Source organism: Podarcis erhardii (genome assembly GCF_964252035.2).
Source record: "Podarcis erhardii genome assembly, chromosome: 12".
Taxonomy (NCBI): Eukaryota; Metazoa; Chordata; class Lepidosauria; order Squamata; family Lacertidae; genus Podarcis; species Podarcis erhardii.
Window position 1 is genome coordinate 37282231 of NC_138513.1, and position 23402 is coordinate 37305632.

At 41.0% G+C, this 23402-nt stretch overlaps 1 protein-coding gene across 1 annotated transcript in view; it reads right to left on the bottom strand.

Annotated features, from left to right (window-relative positions):
* Nucleotides 1–1399: 1399 nt before the first annotated feature.
* The window catches only part of TOPAZ1 (testis and ovary specific TOPAZ 1), a 38249-nt gene continuing 16246 nt past the window's right edge, over nt 1400–23402 (bottom strand). The window contains exons 8-20 of the mRNA XM_081881828.1: nt 22746–22865; nt 21888–21951; nt 20368–20519; nt 18429–18521; nt 16675–16781; nt 14742–14808; nt 13255–13429; nt 9576–9676; nt 7501–7666; nt 6370–6534; nt 3898–4101; nt 2201–2384; nt 1400–1673 (exon numbers count right to left, since the gene is read on the bottom strand). Coding sequence (XP_081737954.1) covers nt 1475–1673; nt 2201–2384; nt 3898–4101; nt 6370–6534; nt 7501–7666; nt 9576–9676; nt 13255–13429; nt 14742–14808; nt 16675–16781; nt 18429–18521; nt 20368–20519; nt 21888–21951; nt 22746–22865 — 1797 coding nt within the window. The 3' untranslated portion in view covers nt 1400–1474. The remainder of the gene's footprint in view (nt 1674–2200; nt 2385–3897; nt 4102–6369; nt 6535–7500; nt 7667–9575; nt 9677–13254; nt 13430–14741; nt 14809–16674; nt 16782–18428; nt 18522–20367; nt 20520–21887; nt 21952–22745; nt 22866–23402) is intronic.

Here is a 23402-nt window from a genome sequence, read left to right on the forward strand (position 1 = left end):
GGTCCTTGGGTGAGGGGGATAACAGACACTGATGCTCAGTAATACAGAGACTCTGTGGGTGAGTTGTTCCCAGGTCCAGGAGTTTATTAATTCTATACAAGGCACAACTCCTTCTGAAGCAGCAGGTATGTAATTTGAAGGTGCTCCTAGATTTGTTAGCAACTTAACTTGGTATGCCAATTTCACCCTCCCCAAGACAGGGATAACTTGGCCACCATGATTCATGCACTGGAAATCTCACCAATGGATTACTGCAATCTGCTCTATGTAGCATGCAGAGACTGGTCCAGAAGCTTTAGCTGGTACAGATCGGAGTCAACAAGTGGAGCACCTTAGATGTGCATTGATTGGAGAGGGCACTGAACTGGCTGCCAGTCAGCTACCAGGCCATGTTATTAACATATAAGACCCTCACTTGGGACAATGTTACCTGAAAGACCACACTTGTCCCTGTATAGATCTGCAAAACTTCTATCTGGGGAAATTTTACTCATGGTGCCACACCCTACAGAGTGCCACAGGCTACTGACCCTCCAAAATACACATTTCCCAGCATTTCCATTGTAGGGTGTCCTTCTCCATGCCATAGATGAAACCTCGCCCACCTGTAATTTCACAAGTTTGGTAAAGATGTATCTTTTTGCTCAGGCTTTCCCTGACCGACAAGATTGGACCCTATTATCCAATTCCTGTTTTTAATAATACTGTTTTTTATTTATTTTTATGATGTGTATTGCTTTTATGTTGCATTTTTATATACTGCTTAAATATTAAGTGGTTTAGAAATGCTTTTAAATATAAAAGATAAATGAAGCTAGTGAGTTCAGATTTGAATCGGGGAATTCCCAGCTCACACTCAAGTTTCCTTTTTCAAGTGATAAAAGGAATAAGGCTTACATAGTCTCAAAACTTTGACATCCTCATGCATGATGGGTAGGAGGAAAATGGTTTGCTCTCTGGTGTTATCACACTTCTTGTATTAGGAAAAAGACCCTGTACTTTGCAGGATTCCACAGCTTATTGTCAAGGGCTTGCAGCAGGTAGATCAGTTTATTCTGGAAGATCTCCGTGTAATTTGCAAATTGGCAAGGGTTAATAACAGAAACAACTTTTCCCACCTAAATTAGATGGCTGAAATGAAGAAAGCTAACCAAGAGAATACTTGTGTGAAAGGACTGTAGCAGATCAGTTCTGCTACTGAAGACAAATTCCTAAAATCCAAATGTGGTCAGTTTAATTCTGTCTTTAGCAACTGGTTGGTAGATCGTGAATTTGTAGTAAGAAAACAAGTATCTGCCAAGTCAGGAGCCTGTTAAACGCAACAGTTACTTGGGTTACTGAAGTTAAAACATAAAAAACAAGTTAGAAAACTGAATTATATAAAATTAACAATAGGAAGTTTGAACACAACAGAAACCATTTATTGATTCATTATTTTGAACAGTGATTACTATAACTGAAGTCTTATCAATGACTAAAAAAGCCAGACTTTCCCTGCCCACTTCATATTCTCTTTCAACCACTCAAGTGCACAAATGTTTTCCAAACCACACACTTGCTCCGTGCCACTGTTTACTGTGAAATGCTTTATGAAAAGCTTTGGAGTAGATATGTTAGTAGCTTGAATCAACCTCTCCACTGCACATTGATAGTTATCATCCTTGCCTTCACATCTGAAAAAGTTTTCACAAAGAAAAGTTACAACCAGCAACCAGTCATTCTAAGATGATTAGCAGTGTTATATGAACTACCATCCTGCCTTTCCTCCCCAAATGTGCTTCAATCCTCTTCTGTTAAGTCTTTCAACTGGGAACAAACGATAACTACTGTAACGTGTCAGCAGAAATGAAGCAATTATGTGGAAGAACCAGCTCTTTTCCAGAACAAGCTTTCTTCCTAACTAATGTGTGACTGATCACAAAAAAATAATAATGAGGAAATGGTGCAAAATTAGAAGACAACACCAACAGTAGTGGGAGGAGAAAATTCAAAAAGACAAAATAATAAAACCAGGTTCCTACTACTGGCAACATGTTACAAAAAGGACTTTGAAGAAATTAGGTATTTATTGTATTTTATAAATTACTGATTTAAACTGATTATTCATAAGATTCTTTTCCTTGACACAAATCAAAGACATAAGCAAGAAAGCTGAGGGGAGGATACAGAATCATGCACTTGGAAAAGCAAATGAACTCACCTTTTCAGTACTATCTGAAGTATTTGATTGGAAGCACCAGGACTCTGAATACTACTAGCATTAGAAACCAAGAAAATTTCAATTGCTAACAGCATCTCAATCTCAGTCATGTAAGAGGGAATCAGAAGAAGTTTACGGTGAAGATTTCCTTCCAGTGGTGGGTAGCAACCCAATGCTAAAGCATCTAAAAAGTGACAGTAAATTATGTAAAAGAAGGTGTCAAAGTTGTACTAAACAGCACACATCTCTAGGTTTGTGTGTGGGTACTTGTATCATCTACTGCTTTATTGAAAAACAGTTTCTTCCAAGATTATTTGAGCTTCTGGACTACTTTTAACTGTTTCCAATTTCCATCCTACTATAATTGCTGTTTTGGACAGTCTCAAAAACTGAAGGCAAGGAGAGATGGGAAACCTCCACTACTTGTTCAGAAAGTCCAAAGCTGCTCTACTTATTCCTAAAAGCTAGAAAACTCTAAACTTCAGTTTTAAAGTTCTGCAACTGGGACCAGACCAGCTTTTGTTTTCCCACCTCACTTTTTCCAGACAAGGTTAGCAGCCTACTACTTTTCTTCAAAAAGAGAAGTTGTCACTGAATGTTCCTTTTGCTGTAGATTCATTCTAAAGCACAAATCGAGGAAATCTAGAAAATGCTGGGTTTGCTTGGAATGGCAACACATATCAGACAGGTCTTCTGAATAATTCCAGCACATGTCAATATCTTAAAGCAAGTCATAAGAAGTCAAACAAAGCCGAGTACTTCTTTAGCTATATTGTACTTTCAGGAGCTCCCAAGAGATCTCCCAAAAATAATTTTGGGCAGAATTCTTCAATATCTAGTTGTTAATGTGTAATTGTGGGTTAGACTGCAGCCTGAAGTTTTCTAACAATGCAACCTGAATCATATCTATTCAGAAGTGAGTGCTACTAAATTCAAGGTACTGTATTTTTCGCTCCATAAGACCCACCTGACCATAAGACGCACTAAATTCAAGGTACTGTATTTTTCGCTCCATAAGACCCACCTGACCATAAGACGCACCCAGTTTTTAGAGGAGGAAAACAAGAAAAAAAATATTCCGAACAAAACAGTTGATGTATGATTTTTGTGTTTCATGCTATGGCCGCAGACATGTGATTTGACAATGAGTTTGGGGTAGCCCAATGCAAAAATCCAGAGAATCCATGTGGATCCATGCTTTGTAACCATGTTTTTGTGCCATTGTGGCCCCATGCAACAGTGGGTGCGTGATTTTTTTTGGTGCAGGCTGTAGCCATGGACATGCTATGTGATCTGATGGTGAATTTGGGGTGACCCAATGCAAAAAGCCTGAGGATCCATGTGCTTTTACCTCTCCCCTCCCAGGCAGCCTCCTTTATCTCTAGCGTCCCTTATCTCCCTCCCCGATCTCTTGCGGATTAGCAGCTTTGTTTCGACACCCACTTCCCTCTTTCAAAAAGAGAGAGAGAGAGAGAGAGAGAGAGAGAGAGAGAGAGAGAGAAAATAGATCAATTCGGCTCCGGGGACCACACATTCACTCCATAAGACGCACAGACATTTCCCCTTACTTTTTAGGAAGAAAAAAGTGCATCTTACAGAGCGAAAAATACAGTAGCTTATTTCTATATAAGTGCATTTAAGATTGCAGCATAACTGAAGTTCTTCAGCTAGTAATGTAGTAGACATTGAGAGCTTACGTTTATAATGTGCTCTGGCTTTAAGCCACCAACAGCCTCTTCCAAGTGCTGTGATTAATGCTCTAAGTAAATCAAATTCAACGGGAATGTTCTTTGCAAGCATGAAATCTACTACAGTAGATGATATTTGAAGCTTCTGGCTTTCCAAAGAAGCACCTAGCAGTTTATTAAATAAACTCCTGTACTGGGATACATCCAAACTATCTGCAAAAGAAAAACATTACAAGTGATTAATTTTCTTCAATTATTAAGTAGAACATTGGTTTCAGCAATATAATAGTGGAAAACTACAGCAAAGATTTCCCTCTCAGTTTTAAATTTTTTTAAAAAAGATCCTAGTTTCTCTCATTTTCATAAACAAATCAACTCTGCTTAGAATGCGCGCACACCCACCCACCCCGGCCATCTGAGGCATCATTTCTTCTTATATTGGAATAACTGCACTGCAAAATGGTTTTCTGCTAAACGAAATATTTCAGAAGTGTGTACACTAAGCAATAAATATTATTGTCATATCATAAATGCTGCACAGAAATAGATCTTGATGAGAAGCAAAAAAAGTTACAAATATATTGTGATCCGCAAAACAAACAGCTTAAATCCTGCACCCTGAGATACATAGGTGATTGTTTTAGTAACCCCTCTAAAGAGTTTGGGCAAGCAAACAGTGAACATCTGTGCAGGCTCCCAGTATGTTTTTGAGCCCAATTAAAAGCACTAGTTTTAACTGTTAAAGCCCTTATTTGCTTTTAGCCAGGCCCCCTGAAGGACCACCTGCTCTAATTTATACCTGCCCAAGAATTGATTTTCATCAGAAACCCTTGTCCAGGTTCTCCTGCTTAGCAAGGCAAGCCAACTAATGACTAGAGAAAGGGTCTTATGGCCTCCCTAGAGAAGACTGACTGGTGCCCACACTATGATCCCTTTTGGTTTTGTTAAGTCTTTGAATGTTAATCATACAATTATTTTAGTACTTTTAGAACTCAGAACCAAGTTGCTCCCCTGGCTGGTATTATGTTGTTTTAAATTGATTTCAGTTGCTGTGTTGGGTTGGCTTCCACTGTCTTGATTGTCTTATAATTGGTTTTCGTACTTACAATTTAAATTTTATATTTTGTATTTGAATGGTGTAGAAACCACCCATATATGGGCAGTATATAAATGTTAATATACAAATATTTATCCCATTATTGCCCCTCACAATCCAGAAGTATAGGTTAAGACTTAAAAATAGTTCTGAGACCATCCAGCAAGCTTCATGGCTGACCTGGATCAGACCTAAGGTCTATGTGGTACAGCGTCCCCTTTCCCAGTGATTGGCAAGATAGTTATGGGAAGGAGAAGAGGGCAATTGCCTTCTTCTGCTGTGGTTTTCCAGCAACTGACATTTAAGGAATTTTAACTCTAATCTCCACACTGCAAGTCCACAAAGGGTTCCAACACTGCTATATGCCAAGAAATAATCGATCTCAGTAAATCTGTTCTCATTCCAATCTCATCCAAAATTGCCCCACCATCTCTTGGCATCATTTTCAGGAGTACACATTTCCAGCTTGTTGCTCCTCTGATCATCTTTGCCCATTGTGTTTACCTCATTCATTTCCTGACACCCAAGGCCTCCCTTTACAGTTCCTTTGCCTCTACCCTGCAAAGCATCAAGGTATTGCAGCTTTAAAGTTTTATTGGCAGATTAAGAATATATTGTAAAGGACAGGCAGGTCAGATCCCCAGCAAACACTACTTTCATGACTTAAGGTAGGAGGACCTGTTTCTGGAGGAGCCTTCTTGAAGGCTAACCAATAAGCTTTAGTCTCTCCCCCTTCTGATTTTAAAGGAGAACCAACCCAATGCAGACTGCCTGCACTCTAAGAAGGTAGGGAACAAATACTTGAGATTAAAATATATGCAGTTGTACCTCTGCTTACATATTCCTCTGGATATGTAAACTTCGGGTTGCGAACGCAGCAAACTCACAAGTGTATGCTTCTGGGTTTTGCCACATGCGCAGAAGCGCTCAATCGTGCCGTATGCGTGTGCAGAAGAGCACCTCCTGTTACAGACTTTTCAGGATACGGCTGCACCTCTGGAACGGATCCCGTCCGTAACCGAAGGTACCACTGTATATGAATGGCAGTGATGATGCAACATGGTATCTACCTAGATACATACTACTGCCAGGTGTATCCTGCTTTGTAGATTCCTGAAAGGTCTTATCAAAACAAAAACACCTTGTGCGTTTCTTAATTCTATAGACCTCAAAACAGAAGAGACAGGATAAAAAACAGAAAGAAGCAGTTGTTTTAAACTGAACAGTTGCTCTCCTTTCAGGAAGAGAATGGAAGGAAAACCTTTCTTATGAAATGAGCCATCTCTATCAAGAACTTGCAGCATAAAATACCAATTTATCTTAGTATCTGATTAAAAGTCAATAGATGCTTACTAGCCATTGAGAATGGAATTATAAACACTTACTACAAGAATTCCTGAAGCCTGGTAGATTTTGCAAGACTTCAAATGCTTCTCCATAACGGCTCTTTGCAATGCATTCAGATGCTATTACATATAGCAGGTTATGTCGCTTGAGGACATCCATTCGATCACATGGCCATGTTAGAGTACTTATTATCCATTCCGACTCTAGAGAGATTGATACTGGTATTTTAAAAGTGATTAAAATGAGGCCATGAATGCTGACAAACGAAATAATATAGGGCCTTGTGAAAGCTCCCAGATGACTGCCCACCTTGCATTCAGCTATTTAACAAAGAACTGCTCTCCATGCATAGCCTGAGGAAAATAATTTTGATGTCCAGTTATGAACTACTGTACTGACCATTGTGAATCTCATGAAAATGTATGGAGGCTGCCAAGTCTTGAGTGTTATCTTGGCAGCTTATGTGGAAAACTATCAGTTTGGCCTAGTCTTGTTGACAAGCTTGAGTTCCTGACTGAGAGAAACCAGGTGTCCTCAAGGTATTTGCACAGGATGGGGGGGGGGGAGAGAGAGACAGACAGAGAGAGAGGAGTTTAAAATGTGTGATTGGAGGATATACTGTCATATATCATATATCCCCCCTCCAGAAGCCGCAGGTCTATGGGGTTCATTTCCTGGTTGGCTACTGCTTGGAACAGCTACCAAAAAAGTGTCACTTGAAGCACAGCAGCAGGTCAGAGCAGTAGAAGCTGGGGTTAGACACAGTCAAGAGCACCAAGGGACCATTTGCACAGCACTGTGCCGCAGTGTTATGGAACAGGCCATTAATCTCACAAAACGTTACATAACTAATGAGAGAAAGTTGCTCTCCTTAAAAACGCAAGGGAGGTAAGGATTTGACATTTCTGCATTTAGCAAGACATGAAATATGAAGGAGACCAAATTTTAGATGACGGACAGTTCCCCTTGGTTCCTTTATTCTGCACTATTGTCAACATACTTTAATTATTCACCAAGCCTATGTCAGCAAATTCTCAGAAATATGAGTAATTGTCAGCTTGAGACTTCAACCACATATTTTGGCTCTCTCAATTTCCGCTGTAACGTTAAGGCAGAACCTAGACGTGTCATTTTAAGCCTTGCTTATTTCTGTTAATAAAGAAGTGTACCTCTCAATACCCATAATGCTCCATTTAGGCTCCTGCACTTGAGAAATATTTCCACAGCAATGTTAACAATGTGGCACCGTGATGCCAACCTCTCCTGACCAAGAAGTCCTTTCAAAAATGTGAAATGTATCTTTAAGGCATGAAGCGTATCCAGAACCTTCTTGGCCTATGATACAAAGGGGGAAAGCAGCGTAGAGAATTACCACAGTATCACTTTTTTTGTCTCAGAATAGTTGTTCATGCACGACACTGTACATTCCTAAGCACAAGAGGTGGTGGTTGGTTGTTTTTTTTGTTCTTAGCTAGCAACACTGATAAGTATGAAAAAAATGAGCATGGAAAGGAGCAGTAGTTTTTACCTGCGATAAGCTCCTTTCTGCTTTGATAGAATGACATCCTCATTTGGGTTGCTCCTCCCACTTGCTTCTTTTCGGACCAGTCAGGACAAAGGACTGAAGATTGGCTGCTGCCTCCCAAAAGGGAGCCTTGAAGCCTAATTGGTTTAGCCCTAGTCTAGTGGGAGGAGCAATGTGAACAAGGACGTTATCCTCCACCACAGGAAAATATTGGTTCAGCCAAAGCACAATACACAAGCATCTTGAGCTGCACTCCCTTCACACATGGAATTGTCTTCTGCTTATAAATTTAATTCAAGATTAAAAGGCACCAATATTTTTATACCTGTATGGTTTGCAATTTCAGCTTAGGGGTCCAAAAAGGCAAATTGCTTTGTTGGCATGTGTTCAATGATTGCCAAAACCACTTTGAACTTATAAAAATGAGTATGTAGTATACCAAGCATTACCCTGGCTCCTAAGCCTTTACATGAATAATTTGGCTGGAAATTTCCAATATTTTTTACACACACACACACGCCTCAAGAGGAGAGCAAGCATCAGGCAAATGAGACTCTTTAAAAGCAAATCGCCAAGTCCATTTGTCACAGCAGGAAAACCTTGCCACATATATAACCAATTAACCAAGTTTAGCAAATGAAACAATTTTTAAATTTGGCATGTCCTCCACATAACCCTTAATAACCATGATGTACAGGTAAGGAAAGAAACACTGCCTCCCCTAAACCCATACTACAGTTCTCAAGAATGTGCATGCCTCTGAAAACAAGCTAACTTAGAACTACCAGTATATATAAAATCCCCAAGCATTCACAGATGCTGCTTGAAACTGCTGATCAATTTATAATTAAATCCATCCCCATTCAGAAAACACTTAAAGGCACTGTTTCTGCCAAAGTACTTCTTATGCTATCTTGCTTATACAGTATATATTGTGCATGATCAGGCAAAGTTAAGTACTTTTAAAATCCCACTGACTTAAGTAGAAGTAAGCACTTTCCCACTGAAAAGAGTGTGACTTAAATTTAAATACAGCAATGCAATAACCACAATAATTGTTTGAAGCATTACAACTTGTTTTAGTCTTCTTCTAAATTGCCTATAAAAGTTTGCCAAGGTCATCCATCTAATTGAATTTTAGAGATTCAAAGTTGGCAGAAGCAAATTAGAATAATCATAGGAATGTGGGAATCATTATTGTTAGTAATTAATATGAGTAAAGGAACAGTAAAATCCCCCCCCGCCCACTGCCGAGGTGTGCAATAATTTCTAGATTAGGTAAAGGGACCTTTGACCATTAGGTCCAGTTGTGAACGACTCTGGGGTTGCAGCGCTCATCTCGCTTTATTGGCCGAGGGAGCTGCTGTACAGCTTCCAGGTCATGTGGCCAGCATGACTAAGCCGCTTCTGGCGAATCAGAGCAGTGCACGGAAATGCTGTTTACCTTCCTGCCGGAGCGGTACCTGTTTATCTACTTGCACTTTGATGTGCTTTCTAACTGCTAGGTTGGCAGGAGCAGGGACCAAGCAACGGGAGCTCACCCTGTTGTGACCTTCTGATTGGCAAGTCCTAGGCTCAGTGATTTAGACCACAGCGCCACCTACACCCTCAATTTCTAGATTAAGTATCTCCAAAACCATGCTCCCATTGTCATGTTACTTGCATGCTCATGTAATATGTGATAAGACACATGGGTATGCCTTGTAAGAAGCAAAGTACCTTTGGCCACTGCTGCAGTTTGTAATATGAAAACATAGCACCGATACCAATCCTTCCCAATAAAGTTGTATCTGTCTCATTGTGACAAGGATCAGCCTTAACTAGAAAAGAAAAAAAAACCAACATGTTGCTTTAGATTTCTTGAAATAATGTTTTTCAATGGAGAAACTAGTTATGTGATTACCCATTCCCATATGTGCCAATGTGACATTCATTCTGGGTAATAAATAATCTGAATTATTTCCCATGAAAACAGCTTTTTTAAAGACATACAATAAACGTAGCAGATTAGCAGGCTTCCATCTTCAACATGCTTACTAGGTGGCATGTCTCACTGGACACAGTGGGACTAGCGTGCATAGAGTTATTATGCTGTAACTCTGTTTTGAAGGGTGACAAATAAGGCAGGAGAAAATGGCACAACCACACCACATACGGCCCATTTAAGGGCCAGGAAACCAACACCATCAGTATGGAGCCAGTTGGCTCAGATACGTTAAAAGCTAAATCAAGAGTGGGGAACCTCAGACCTTGGGGCCAAATGCAGCCCTTCAGAACCTTCCCCAGGCCACATCCTTTGCACCCCGAGTATTTTTTTGCACCCTTTGCATCCTGAGTATTTGCATTCCTGGCTGGAATGTCTCCTGGAACTCTGATGGCTCTTATTTATCTGGATGGAGGATAGAGGGGGGTATTTAAGTGTGAGTAGAAACTAGCGTACTGCCCCCCCCCATTACATTTGTTGCTCCACTCACTTCTGCCTCTGGCTCTACTCAACACTGGCATGTGGCCCTCTGAAGGTGGCCCAGAAGGAAATGTGGCCCTTTGGCTGAAAAAGTTTCCCCATTCTTTTTTTAGATCATAAAAGGCCCTGGGCTTGTTCCAATTAAGTCTACAGAGTTTAAGCAAAGTAATCAAAGTTTGGGCACAGCAATAAAGCGTGGCTAATTCAAAGTCAAAAGCAGGAGGTTTTTATTTCCTCCTCTTGCATGTGAAAGAGTACACAAGCCCAATGATTTCCATAGGTAGTACCTGGAATGCGATATTATTGTTTAGCTCTATGTCCAAACTGGCCTAGTGAGTGGCAATGTCTACCACTGTACGCCAGGATACCAGCCCTTATCTTTTTACATTTGCAGTGCTGAGTACTTCGTATTGTGGCAACAATAACATAGTAAGGTGCAGATTGTACCAGCTATTCCCTGAATCCCATTAAAGGTCCCTTGATGGCACAGTCCAGACTCTTCCCAGCTGGCCATGATGGCTTTGTGTGTTCTCCTGCCTGGAAATGCCTTATCAGATAACTTGTGGTTTGGCACCTTCTTGGCATGTCAGGGACGCCCTTGTCTTCCCTGGGTTTCCATTTGCTCTCATGGGAACTCTGGAAGTGAGGACTTGCTTAAAAGGAACTGCCACATGCCTGACCAGGCCTTCCTCATTGAACTTCCTCATCCACCCTCCTATGGTTTAGTGCGGGGGTCAGCAAACTTTTTCAGCAAGGGGCCAGTCCACTGCCCCTTAGACCTTGTGGGGGGCCAGACTATATTTTTTTTTTGGGGGGGGGAATGAACGAATTCCTATGCCCCACAAATAACCCAGAGATGCATTTTAAATAAAGGGACACATTCTACTCATGTAAAAACACACAGATTCCCAGACCGTCTGCTGGCCGGATTTAGAAGGCATTTGGGCCAGATCCGGCCCCTGGATCTTAGTTTGCCTACCCATGGTTTAGTGCAAGGTTTCCCAAAACTGAGTCTCTAGCAGTTTTTGGATTACAACTTCCATCAGCCCTATCTAGCAGGACCAGTGGTCAGGGATGATCTGGACTGTTGTCCAAAAACAGCTGGAAATCCCGGTGTAGTGCATTTCACTGAGGCTCCATACTGGCTGGTTTCTTCTCAATTGTACCAAGTCAAGTGTTTGGTAGGCTTTTGCCTTTCCTTCAGTAGAAAGCCTACTTTGATAGGAGTTTGTTCTCTTTCGTCATAACTCTGGCAGAAATTGCACTGGGCAGAATCTCCAATGCAGGGTGGAGCCTCATATGGGGTCTTGGGGGCAATGTTTCAGGTCTCTGCCATAGCTCAGAGGCTCAGGCCTGACATTGCTCACCACAGCTTGCCAGTGGGATCCTAAATGCATGGCCTGTGCTATAGCGGGTTCTTGATGCTGGTTAACTCCCAAGTGCCTCAGTGGCTGTGCTAGGATGGGTTAGCAAACACCAGGGAGGTCTTTTTGAATCAAGAACCAATCCTGCCCCACTGCTATGTCAACATCCACTTACCTGCTGCAAATAATGAAGCTGTGGCCTGCTTTTAAACATACAGTGGTGCCTCGCAAGACGAACGCCTCGCAAAACGAAAAACTCGCAAGACGAAAGAGTTTTCCGTTTTTGAGTTGTTCCGCAAGACGAATTTCCATATGGGCTTGCTTTGCAAGAAGAAAGCCCATAGGGAAATCTCCGGGGACCTCTTTTAAATGCTGGCGGTGGGGAGCAAAGCCTTTCGCCCCCCTCCGGCCTTCAGAAGAGGTCCAGGAAGGCCGGTGGGGGCCGAAAGGCTTTGCTCCCCACCGCCAGCATTTTAAAAGCGGTCCGGGATAGCAGGGAAGCGCTGCGCTTTCCCGCTATCCCGGACCGCTTTTAAAATGCTGGCCGTCGGGAGCAAAGACTTTCGCCCACCGCCGGCCTTCAGAAGAGGTCCTGGACCTCTTCTGAAGGCCGGCTGGGGGCAAAAGTCTTTGCTCCCCCCCCCCCGCCTGCATTCCCGGGATAGTGGAGAAGCGCAACGCGTTTCTCCGCTATCCCGGACGGCTTTTGAAGGCAGGCGGGGGGGAAGCAAAGACTTTCGCCCACCGCCTGCCTTCAGAAGACCTCCGCTGTCCCGGGGGCTTTTAAAATGCTGGTGGGCGGCAGTGAAGGCTTCGCTGCCGCCCGCCAGCATTTTAAAATCGCCCTGGGACAGCGGAAACTTCTCCACTGTCCCGGGGCGATCTTAAAATGCTGGCGGGCGGCAGCGAAGCCCTCCTGTCCCCAGAGCTTGCGGGGCAGGAGGTGGGGAGAAGGGCTTTTCTTCCCACCGCCAGCCTTCAGAACAGCCTTCTCAAGGCTGGCGGTGGGAAGAAAAGCCCTTGTCCCCCCCCAGCCTTCAGAAGAGGTCGGGGGACAGACTGTCCCAGGACCTGGTCTGAAGGCGGTTTCCATAGGAACGCATTGATTGATTTTCAATGCATTCCTATGGGAAACCGTGCTTCGCAAGACGAAAAACTCGCAAGAAGAAAAAACTTGCGGAACGAATTAATTTCGTCTTGCGAGGCACCACTGTACATGTGTTTTGGTCTGTGCTCTGTTCCCTTGTCCACAGCCTACTGAACATACCACACAATCAGAATATAAGGGTAATGGGTTGACACCTCACACTGCAGATGAGGCACACATATCTGTGTTAGATGAACTTCTGTGGATGCACTATTTAAAGATCTCTCCATGCCTGTGAACTTCCTCTAAAATCTCATTGGGTTGGTTTGCCTGTGAAATATTTGTGATGGTGCTACACTTGGAAGAGGACTTGGGGGTGATAGTACTTGCTGAAATGATATTTTGGTGAAATACCCCTAACTTTTCTTAAAGTTCCCTATGCATGTGACTCCAGAATAATGGGCAATATTGTACAAATTTTACCTGCAACTGCAAATTCACAAAAAGGAACGCCTGGTCTCTCTTCTGTCACTGAATCGGTCAAGATGTTAGCAATACACAATGAGTACTTTTCAAGGTCACCAAAATTTTCACATCCACTTCTCACATTAACGTATAAAGTTCCCAGTTTGGCCCAGTCACCTTTTTCTTTGCAATGCTGTTCAAAAAGTAATAAAATGTAAATAGAATTATTCATAATTTAATATGATCACAAACATAGTAAACTTAATAAGCATTTGAGTTTTTTGTTTTAAAATTGGAAGTGTTATCTCACTTTAGTAACTTGGGATTTGTTTGTAACTTTGTCACTGGGAAACTAGTAAATTTTATAAGATCTTTCACAACCAAAGCATTCAAAATAGTTATTTTACAAAGAACTGAAAGATAAGTCTTCCAATTATTCTTCAAACAATACATATTGATCAGATATTATTCTTGCAAAATGCAATCTAATTTTCAAATAGGGAAATATATAGTATTATCTAAAATGAACTGCCTTAAGCAGCTGACAGATACTTTACATTTTGTTTAACAGTAGCTTCATAGGGACAAACAAAGATGCTGAATACAAAGATGTTTGGGTTTCTATTTAGCTTTTTAAACATATACAAAATGCAGCAATGGAGGCTGCAATCTACCTCAAGCTAGGCTGTGCCACTTGTACCCCTTCAGTGGGTTTTCCAATGAAAACCTTGGATGCAGGTGCACCCACAACTTTTCTCTCCAGCAAAAAGCTGCCAAAAAGTCAAGTTTTCGTCATGTGCAAGCCTAATATCATTTACATTTAGTACTTCCAAAAGCAGCTACCATCAGGACTGATGTCTTCAGGGAAGGATCTTCTTGGACAGGACTTATTAAGATCAACAGATGACTTTCTGTTCCAATTAAAAAGATGAACAAGATGCGGTGCCATGAAGTCACCAGACACATTTGGCTGGCACACTGTATAAGCATTTGAGTCAAGCTTTCTGAGAAGCAACTATGGTTGGAAAGAAGGAAAGAAGGAAAGAAGGAAAGAAAGAAGGAAGGAAGGAAGGAAGGAAGAATACCCAAGATTATGAAAGATGATAGTGTAGCAGTCAGGTGAATTGCAACTGCTAGCTAGGAGTGATGATGAAGCAATTAATCTTCAAGCTTTTCACATTGAATACTTAACAAATACATCAATGTGATTTCTGAGACTGAAGATTGGGGGACATTTAAGCAGGCTTTAGCAGTCCAGGTCCCTAAATCTCTCACCGCCCCATTTATTTCTCCTTTTGGAAGGGAAAGTTATTTCCCTCCATATTTTTAGGAATACTTAACCACCAAGAGCAAATATGACATTCAAGCATTTAGCAATCCAATCGCCATGTGATATACAGAAGCAAGGTCTACTGATTCCAAGGTATCTTTCTTCCATTTGATTTGATTAGTACTGAGATGTCCTCCCAAGCTTGCTTTTAAAACAATGAGTATATAAACTGTACCTGAAATTCTGCAATTGCTGAATCCAAGCCACAAAGGCTAGCCTTATGGAAATGTCTTTCCTGAAATCTTAGGAACAAGAGTTATCTGCTTTTGAGAAAGCTTAAATTTGGAGTTAACAGAAAAAGCAACAAGTGACTTTCTAAATAATTATATTTTGCTGCACTCCCCCCCCCCCAAAAAAGCATACACTCTGCAATCAAAATATGATCCAGTTTTTTTTTATCTGCTGCATGGCATGGGTAGCATACAACAAAAGTGTGCACCTGGATACTTCATAGTGTTATATGTTTGTGTGGTTCAGTGTGGATATCTTTGTGTTCCTTCGAGGCCTATGATGCTGTATATGTGAGGTTAGAATGTGTGAGAGGAAACCTGTGTGAGACGAAATCAAACCAGTTCTTAAGATAATTGCCTTAGCTAGCCAGTTAATTACTTCCATTGACATGTCCAAAGAGGTTGCTCTGTTCCCATAGACACAAATGTGTGGGTCTTTTCCCACCTCACCTGGCTGTATGCTACATCACCTTAGGGCAGATAACAATAGGCAAAGGGGGTAAGGCTGTGTGCGAGAGTATCTGGGCCCCTGCTGGACCCAGAGCTATGTCCTGGGGATCTCCCTCAGAACCTAACGGGGAGGCAAGATCTGTTGGAATGTTAATACTGTGTGAGCCTTTCCATCCTATGCTCAGCTTGTATATATGTAAATAAAACCATATATTCTAAAGATGCCAGGATCTCCACTGACCTTCATTCTAAGGAAACTGAACCCTGGGCAAGCACTGGTACTGCTGGAAGTCTCTTGCCACTTGGAGACTGGGGTTTACATAACAATAATATTGCAAAAGGTTTGAGGGCACAGCCTTCATAATACTTTAAATATTGGCAGATGAAGCAGCTCATAAAAGATGCTGACAATGCTTACTATAATGAGGGTTTAACAGTGACATTACCCAAACAGCATCTCCCTCCTGCTTCCCCATTCTCCTACCTGTTGTGGCCTCGGATTTGGTCCCTACAGTCTAAATAATTACCTCTTTCTACTCCTAAATTCACCCAACAACTCAGCATACTTACTGGGGATTGTGGTAAGCATAACCAAGTGTAGCTCATTAATTACTTAGTTGGGTTTTGCTCCAATTCCTCCTTCCTCTGTCCACAAGCTCCAACAGAAAGTTCAAGTCCCAGTTCAGATGCAATGACCATGGTTTGTTTATTAGATGGAAGATTAGCATTATGCACTGTAATGAAGGACTTCCAGGGTTTCTTAAACCGAAGCTTCTCTCTTGCATCCAAACTGGGAAACTGGTTTAACTAGGATCTGATCCTGGTTTCATATCCTAGCTTGTACTCTGAGTGTCATACTACAGTTCCCAGGTTTGGATATAAAGAGGAAGTATGGTTTAATAAACTGAGACCTAATTGTGGAGCATGAGCGAAAGGAGGAAGCACATAAGCAAATTCTCATTTTGGGTTTGATAAACCATACTTTATTAGACCAAGATTGTTATGGCTGAACCAGACATAAAAATTCAGAAATGGGAGATCTTTATCACATTGTATGTACTCATTTGAAAGTGATATTGCCAAACTTCATTTTTGTTCATCCTAAGAAAACTCCATGGACATATAAAAGGAGAAGCTTTGAGAAAAAAGTGTTTCCAAGGCATGCTCTGGTTCATGGGGTCATGGAGAGTTGAACACGACTAAGACGACTAAACAACAACAAAACCAAGCATAAGAGCCCTCAATGGCAGCTCCCAAAATAATAAATAAATAAAATCAATAATATAACCCAATATTTAATATTGTCATCTTGTTGAGATCGAAAAATAGTTTATAAAATGTGTAGACTGGCATTTTATGGCACAAGTAGTTGAGAAAATATATTTTATATTTTAGGTTTAATATAGATTGCATAAGAGATGAACATACCTGGACAAAAAAATAGCTTGTTCCTGACTGGAAACTTGTAGTTGGTTTAGGAATGAGGTGATGCAGCCAATGTGCTCGTCTTTAAAAACCATTCCACCATCACAAAGCTATGACAGGAAGGAAATAAACCCAAAAGCACCAAAAACCTGAATATCACTGAAGACTTCCTAAGCAATTATATGTTTGCAATGTTCTGTACAAGTGATTAACAATAGACAGTTAAGTAATGCATCTATGTATAAAGCAGTGTTGGGCAACTGGCTTTCAAAATCCCGCTGCAAGTGATCAGTTTTGTTATCTGGCATGAGTGATCTTTCCTTCCCCAAGCAGAGAAAGAAAAGGGGTTGGGTTCAGGCTTCACCAATTGTCAGAATTTCCCGCCAACAAAATATTAGCCCTACTGTATGCAACCCTCAACAGCAAAGAGGTTGCCAATCTCTAGTATAAAGCCTTATATAACCTATGCTCTGGGGATAAGGGAAAATTGGTGGAAGAATTCTATAGCTAAATGGATTTTGGAGGCAACAGCATTCGCAACCTCCAGCCAAATTCTGTTTAATTCACAGTTGCACTGACTCATAGGTAATGCAAATTATACTATTCTTATGGTAAAGCCAGGGCTTATCATAACATGAAGCAGTCACTTCAGTCAACAGATTTTAGTTTGGATGCCAATTTTGCACCTCCTGCTAGTAGACCTCTGTGTTATGTAAGAAGGGTGTAAATTTTGATTTTTTTTCTTGAGATATAAAATGTCTAAGGTTAGTCCTAGTACTGACCGGGTTGAGTCTTCTAAATACTATGATGTTATAGCCTTTGCAGAGGCCTATAGAAGCTAGTACATGACAGCAGCTTATGATCATATAAAGGGATGACCCAGAATTCTATAAAGCTGTCCAAATTCTCCAAATCTTATACCGATTTACAGTACAAAATTCAGCTGCAATCCTCCATGCTCCCATTATATATATATTTTAAAATTCTTTCTCCCTGGTATTCAAGAAAGCATCTTTCAAAACAGTCCTTAATATTACAGGAACAGAAACACCTCCATGGCATTCATAACTTTAGTCAGTTTTAATCATCTGAACAAACTGCCCAATGAACTTAGTTATATAAACAGTAACGTAACAAATAAATGGGAATTATATATGCCACCTTGAGCTCATTGGAGAAAAAAGGTGGAATATAAATGCAGTAAACAAACAATAGCTTAGTATACTATCTGCAAGGCTGATACTATTTCTTGGCTTAAGTTTTTAATTCTGTGTGTATTGACTGTGGATGGTAGAATGTATTTTCAATAAATATGCTCTACGTCCATATACAGTCACACCTCGGGTTGTGAACGCTGCGGGTTGCGCGTTTCCGGGTTACGGACAGCACCAAACCTGGAAGTACCGGAATGGGTTACTTCTGGGTTTCAGTGCTCGTGCATGTGCAGAAGTGCAAAATGACGTCATGTACAGAAGTGCCGCATTGCATCACGCGTGTGCAGATGTGGCGCTGCAGGTTGCGAACGTGCTTCCCACACGGATCACGTTCACAACCCAAGGTATGACTGTAACTTTCTTTTGGAGTCAGTTTTTAAAAGGGGTTGACCTTTGGACCCACAACCTTCAGCATGAGAAAGCATCAAATCAAATAAAAATGGACATAATTTATGTGATTGATAAGATGTGTAGAAGAAGCAGATAAATTTATGCAGAAGGCAGAATGACATTTAGGATAGAATCAAATAATCAAAGTCATACCTTACAAGAAATGTCAATTAACTCAGGCACTAAGACTCTTAGTTTCATGGACGCCACTTGTTCAAAGACATTGAGGAGAATGTCTACAGTTGGCTAAACAAAAATGCCTTAGCATTAGAGCTAAATACATTAGCTGTAATTAACAGAACTTCAAGGAACAATTTCAATCTGAAATAAAACACCTGGCTCTCATATAGATGGCTTCCAAGAGTTAATCATTACTCCATGGCATGTGGTTGCTACTTCTGAGTGACTGGGATACTGCACCTGTGCAGTATCACCTGTCCTGGTGAACCTCAAGCACTGGACAGGCAACGTGGTGATGGTGTGGGAAGTTAATTCTCTGTGGTGACCGCCATGAGTGCGGCAATTGGGTGGTTGATCGGTGGCTGTGGCAAGGGCTGCTGCTGTGCCAATTGGGCAGACGCTTCTCTGCTTCTGTGACGTGGGTGATTGGCAGAGTTTGTCAGTCTGTTGAGTGATTTTCGGCATCCCTCCCCCCCAAAAGCTCAACAACTCTGGGCAATCTTCCCCCATTTTCTTAAAGTGGAGTCTCCAAAAATATATCTTATAGACAGAAATATACGGTATCTTCCAAACAAGCGATTTTTTTTTGGGGGGGGTACTTGATCTTAATAACAACTTAGGTTTAAAAAGACTAATAAATGTATTGTTTCACGAGCTGTTGTACGACTGAGCCAGCTTCCTCAGTGTCATGAACTTTTCTGGGTATTGCATGTAGATATATGTTCAGATGAGGAACCAAAGTTCTGCTGCCTGCTTTCTACCTGTAGTGTTTCTGCAAGAGAGTTTGGCTTCAAGAGGAATGAGGCCCGACTCAGCCATTTCCAGCTAGTAGACTCCTGATTACATCAGCTTCCCAGGGAAAAGAAACACTGTCTTGGGTGGTGGCCCCCCCAAAGGGAGAAAAACAAAGGGATCATCTTCTTGATCTTTTTACTGACTTAAAGCTAGCCTGTAAGGTATGATTGGCTGACATGCCATTACACAAGGGAGTGGTGCCTGCTGACCTGAAGGAAGCAGTGATGCAACAACTCCTAAAGAAATCCCACATGCAGATTTCCTGGCAACAACTGGCTGAACACTAATACTCCCACTTGAGGCAGGTAACCAAGAGGATTGTGGCACTTCAGTTACATATGCTCTTGGACAAGATGCATTATCTAGACCAGGGGTTGTCAACCTGCTCTCTACCGCCCACTAGTGGTTGTTTCAGGATTCTAGGTGGGCGATAGGGGGTTCTACGGCACAAGCTGAATCATCAAGCACTGGTGAGAGGTAAGGAAATTTTACCATCAAGAAAGATGCATTAGTGGGTGGTAGGTATAAAAAGGTTGACTACCCCTGATCTAGACCTATTTCAGTCTGGGTTCTGGCTTGCTTCGAGACTGATTTAGGCTGCATCCACACTGCAGTGCACTCCGTTTTCCTGATGTTTCTCTGTTATTTTGCACGTTATACTTGAGCTTTGACAGAACGTAAAAGTCACTTCTGGAAAACTAATGGAATGGACTACATTGCAAGTTTAGTTTTCAGCCCGCTCAACCAGAAAAATCAAAGGAGTTTTGCACAGCAATTTTCCTGCCTTTTGGTAGGTTCGTACCGCAGTCACTCACGTGCTGAGTCAGGTACTGCACTTCCCTGGCCATTTAAAGGCTGTCTCACCTCCCTGCCCCACTTTAACATTTTTGGCTCTTGTAGATTTTTTAAAATTATCTTATGATTTCCAAATTAATAGCTCAGAATCACAACCCAAGAAAACGAAATTGAGAGCTTATTAAGATAAACACATGACAAGTCATCATATCATGAGTAAGAAGGCCTTTTAAGCTGCAGTTGTATATCCATTTACTCAATGGGACTTACTTCTAGGTAGACATATATAGGCTTCACTAATAAAAAATACCAAGTTACTTACCAGTATTTTAATCATTATGCTGGTGTGGAATACAAGAAATAATTCTTTCAGCAAACAGCACTGGAGCAAAGATGTTAGCAGGTTATTTAGTATTTGTGAATCCAAGTGCTTTTCAGGAACACCATTTCTGCAGTAATCTGTAAATACCTGGGCTAAAAAAATGGGAAATTTAAGTGTGAAATTGTTTTATGTGGCATACTACTGAAACATTAATTAACACATTTTTAAAAGGCAAAAATGAGTAAAAATGAAGCACTGAAAATCTATTTACTGGGCAAGTGCATTTGTAATGTTGCAGTACCTATGAACATATGAAAAGCTCCGTTATTTCTCATCAGCATTATTTCATGATCTGTTGGATGAAAATAGCTGTACCAAATTTTGTTCCTTTCATTTACAACAATTGTTCTAGTAGTACATCTTGGATCCGAAAATGCTCGCATCCCTCGTCAAGCCCAACGAAGAATTAATTTAGCACTTTAATCTGTAGGTCACATTAATATTTACTGGTTCATAACTTCACCTAACCAGGGGACGCAGGTGGCGCTGTGGGTTAAACCACAGAGCCTAGGGCTTGCCGATCAGAAGGTTGGCGGTTCAAATCCCCACAACGGGGTGAGCTCCCATTGCTCAGTCCCAGCTCCTGCCAACCTAGCAGTTCGAAAGCACGTCAAAGTGCAAGGAGATAAATAGGTACCGCTCCAGCGGGAAGGTAAACGGCGTTTCCGTGTGCTGCTCTGGTTTGCCAGAAGCGGCTTAGTCATGCTGGCCACATGACCTGGAAGCTGCACACCAGCTGCCTCGGCCAATAAAGCGAGATGAGCACCACAACCCTAGAGTCGGTCACGACTGGACCTAATGGTCAGGGGTCCCTTTACCTTTATAACTTCACCTAAAATGAGAGAGGGATAGTACCTACTAAAGCAAGCACCTCAGGAAGGATGCCTCAGTATGTACAATATCCAAAAGAACCTTATTGTGGGGAGCATATTAGGAAAACAAAATTTCCCTCTCAACAGCGAAATCCACTACCTTGAAAAATGTCATATAGAGCTTCTGCAACAATTTATCTGCATATTATTGTTTTTTAAAAAGAATTAAATTATGGTAGGGCCTTTGTCTCATATACTTATGTCCCAATAATGATAATAATACTTTCTGTTTCAGCACCGAAGTACTAATATAATAAAGCCCACAAACCAAAGAACTTTAAGTGCTTATGCCACAAAAAACCCTCATTCAGGTTAGAATTCTAGTTCTGAATAGAGTTCCAGATCTAAGCAGAACTATCCTCTTATTTTTCTACAGGCTTTTGCCTTTATGATCTACATATCAGATTGCCTATCAAAAACTATTTCAGAAATGCTGTGCTAGGATACATGTTAAGAAACTATGCAATGTTAACAGCCAAATTTCTACTCAACTGTATAATGGAATGTATTATGTGGTCTGTTACATATGGCACCGTCAATCTTCAAGCAAAACCTATATATTGTCTTATAATGGTGATTATATCATACCTGCACGCTGCAACAAAACCTCTTCACCAATACTTATATATGTATTAAGTATTTCAGTGAAAAGCTGAAAAATAAAATAAAACCACAAATCTATTATAAATATATTACAGATAAACTTGCCATCTATTACAAGCGTATTACAAGTTTCCAGAACGTGAGGATCCACAAATGATCTATATTTGGTACAACTAAAAAATAATAATCAATACATATTAAACTGTAGCTAAGAGTTAGATGTGGACAAGAGTGTAAAGCATGAATAACTTCCACATGGAACTGCAGCAATTGTTTTATCATTATTACCACCCCTGTGCACAACCTTTTGCTTAGTATACTAGCCAAACCCATTGTTTGTGGTTGCCATCCCACCCCCCACTTTCCCCAGGCATGGGTAGAGAACCCAGGAAATAAAGGAATGTTTTGTCCTTGTATTGGGCTTACGATAAAGATGCAAGCAGCACATTGCTGTTAAGGAATAGTGTAAAAACCCCACAGGAACCCTCACGCTGTTCATGGAGAAAAGGCAGTTTCTTTCACTTCCCATTGTGCATTCTGTCGGAGGCAACAGCAGTTAAGGTTGGCAGTTTCTGCAAAAGCCAGTTCACAGGTTACATTTGAGGTGGTACTAAAGTTTTATCTGTGCCGTCTTATTTGATGGCTGCATTCACAGATTACCAATGGGTTCTGTAGTCATCAAGCAATGAGCATGTGTATGTCTCTCAGGCCACAGAATTCTCTGATTACTCTGTTAATGACAATCTTATCCTGGAGATCTGATAAAGGCCTCACGTATTTTGTTCTTTAACCAGGCAGCACCAACCAAGTATTTTACACAGAGAAGAAAGAAACAGTTTTTACCTTTTCATTTTTTGGTGCAAGTGAATGTGAATACCGGCAATTTGCTCTCTGACAACCATTCAATGTATTGAAATGAATTCTGCAGACTCCACGGGGTAGATAACTCAATCCTAGGTAAGTCTGCAATGCAACCAGAGAGAAGTCTTTCATTTCCCTCTCAGAATTCTCATTTGAAAACAAACAAAAACAAAAAACAAACAAACAAAAAAAACACCACCAGAAAAAACACCAAAAAAAAAAAAAAAAAAACACAAACACATATGGTACACATATTTTGGGATTTATGTGCATTTAGCAGGGTATGGACTACTTCACACATAGCACAAAGTGTCATAGTTTGATTAACCTAACAATGGTTTACTTGAATGTACAAACCTAGCCCAGCAAACTAATTATAGCTTATTTTTCTACAAACAAACCATGAGGAGAAACCATGATTTGTTATTGGCTTATGAAGCATGGCTTGTTTCTGAGGGAGTGGGTACATTGCTTTGGGGTACTACTGGATCCTTTGCTGTTGTTTGACGCTCAGATGGCCTCAGTAGAGTGGAGTGCCTTGCATCAGCTTTCAAGCTAGCAGATTTGGGTCTGAGAACCAGGAGAGAGGCTTAGAATCATAGACTTGTAGAGTTGGAAGGGAACCTGATTATGCTAAAT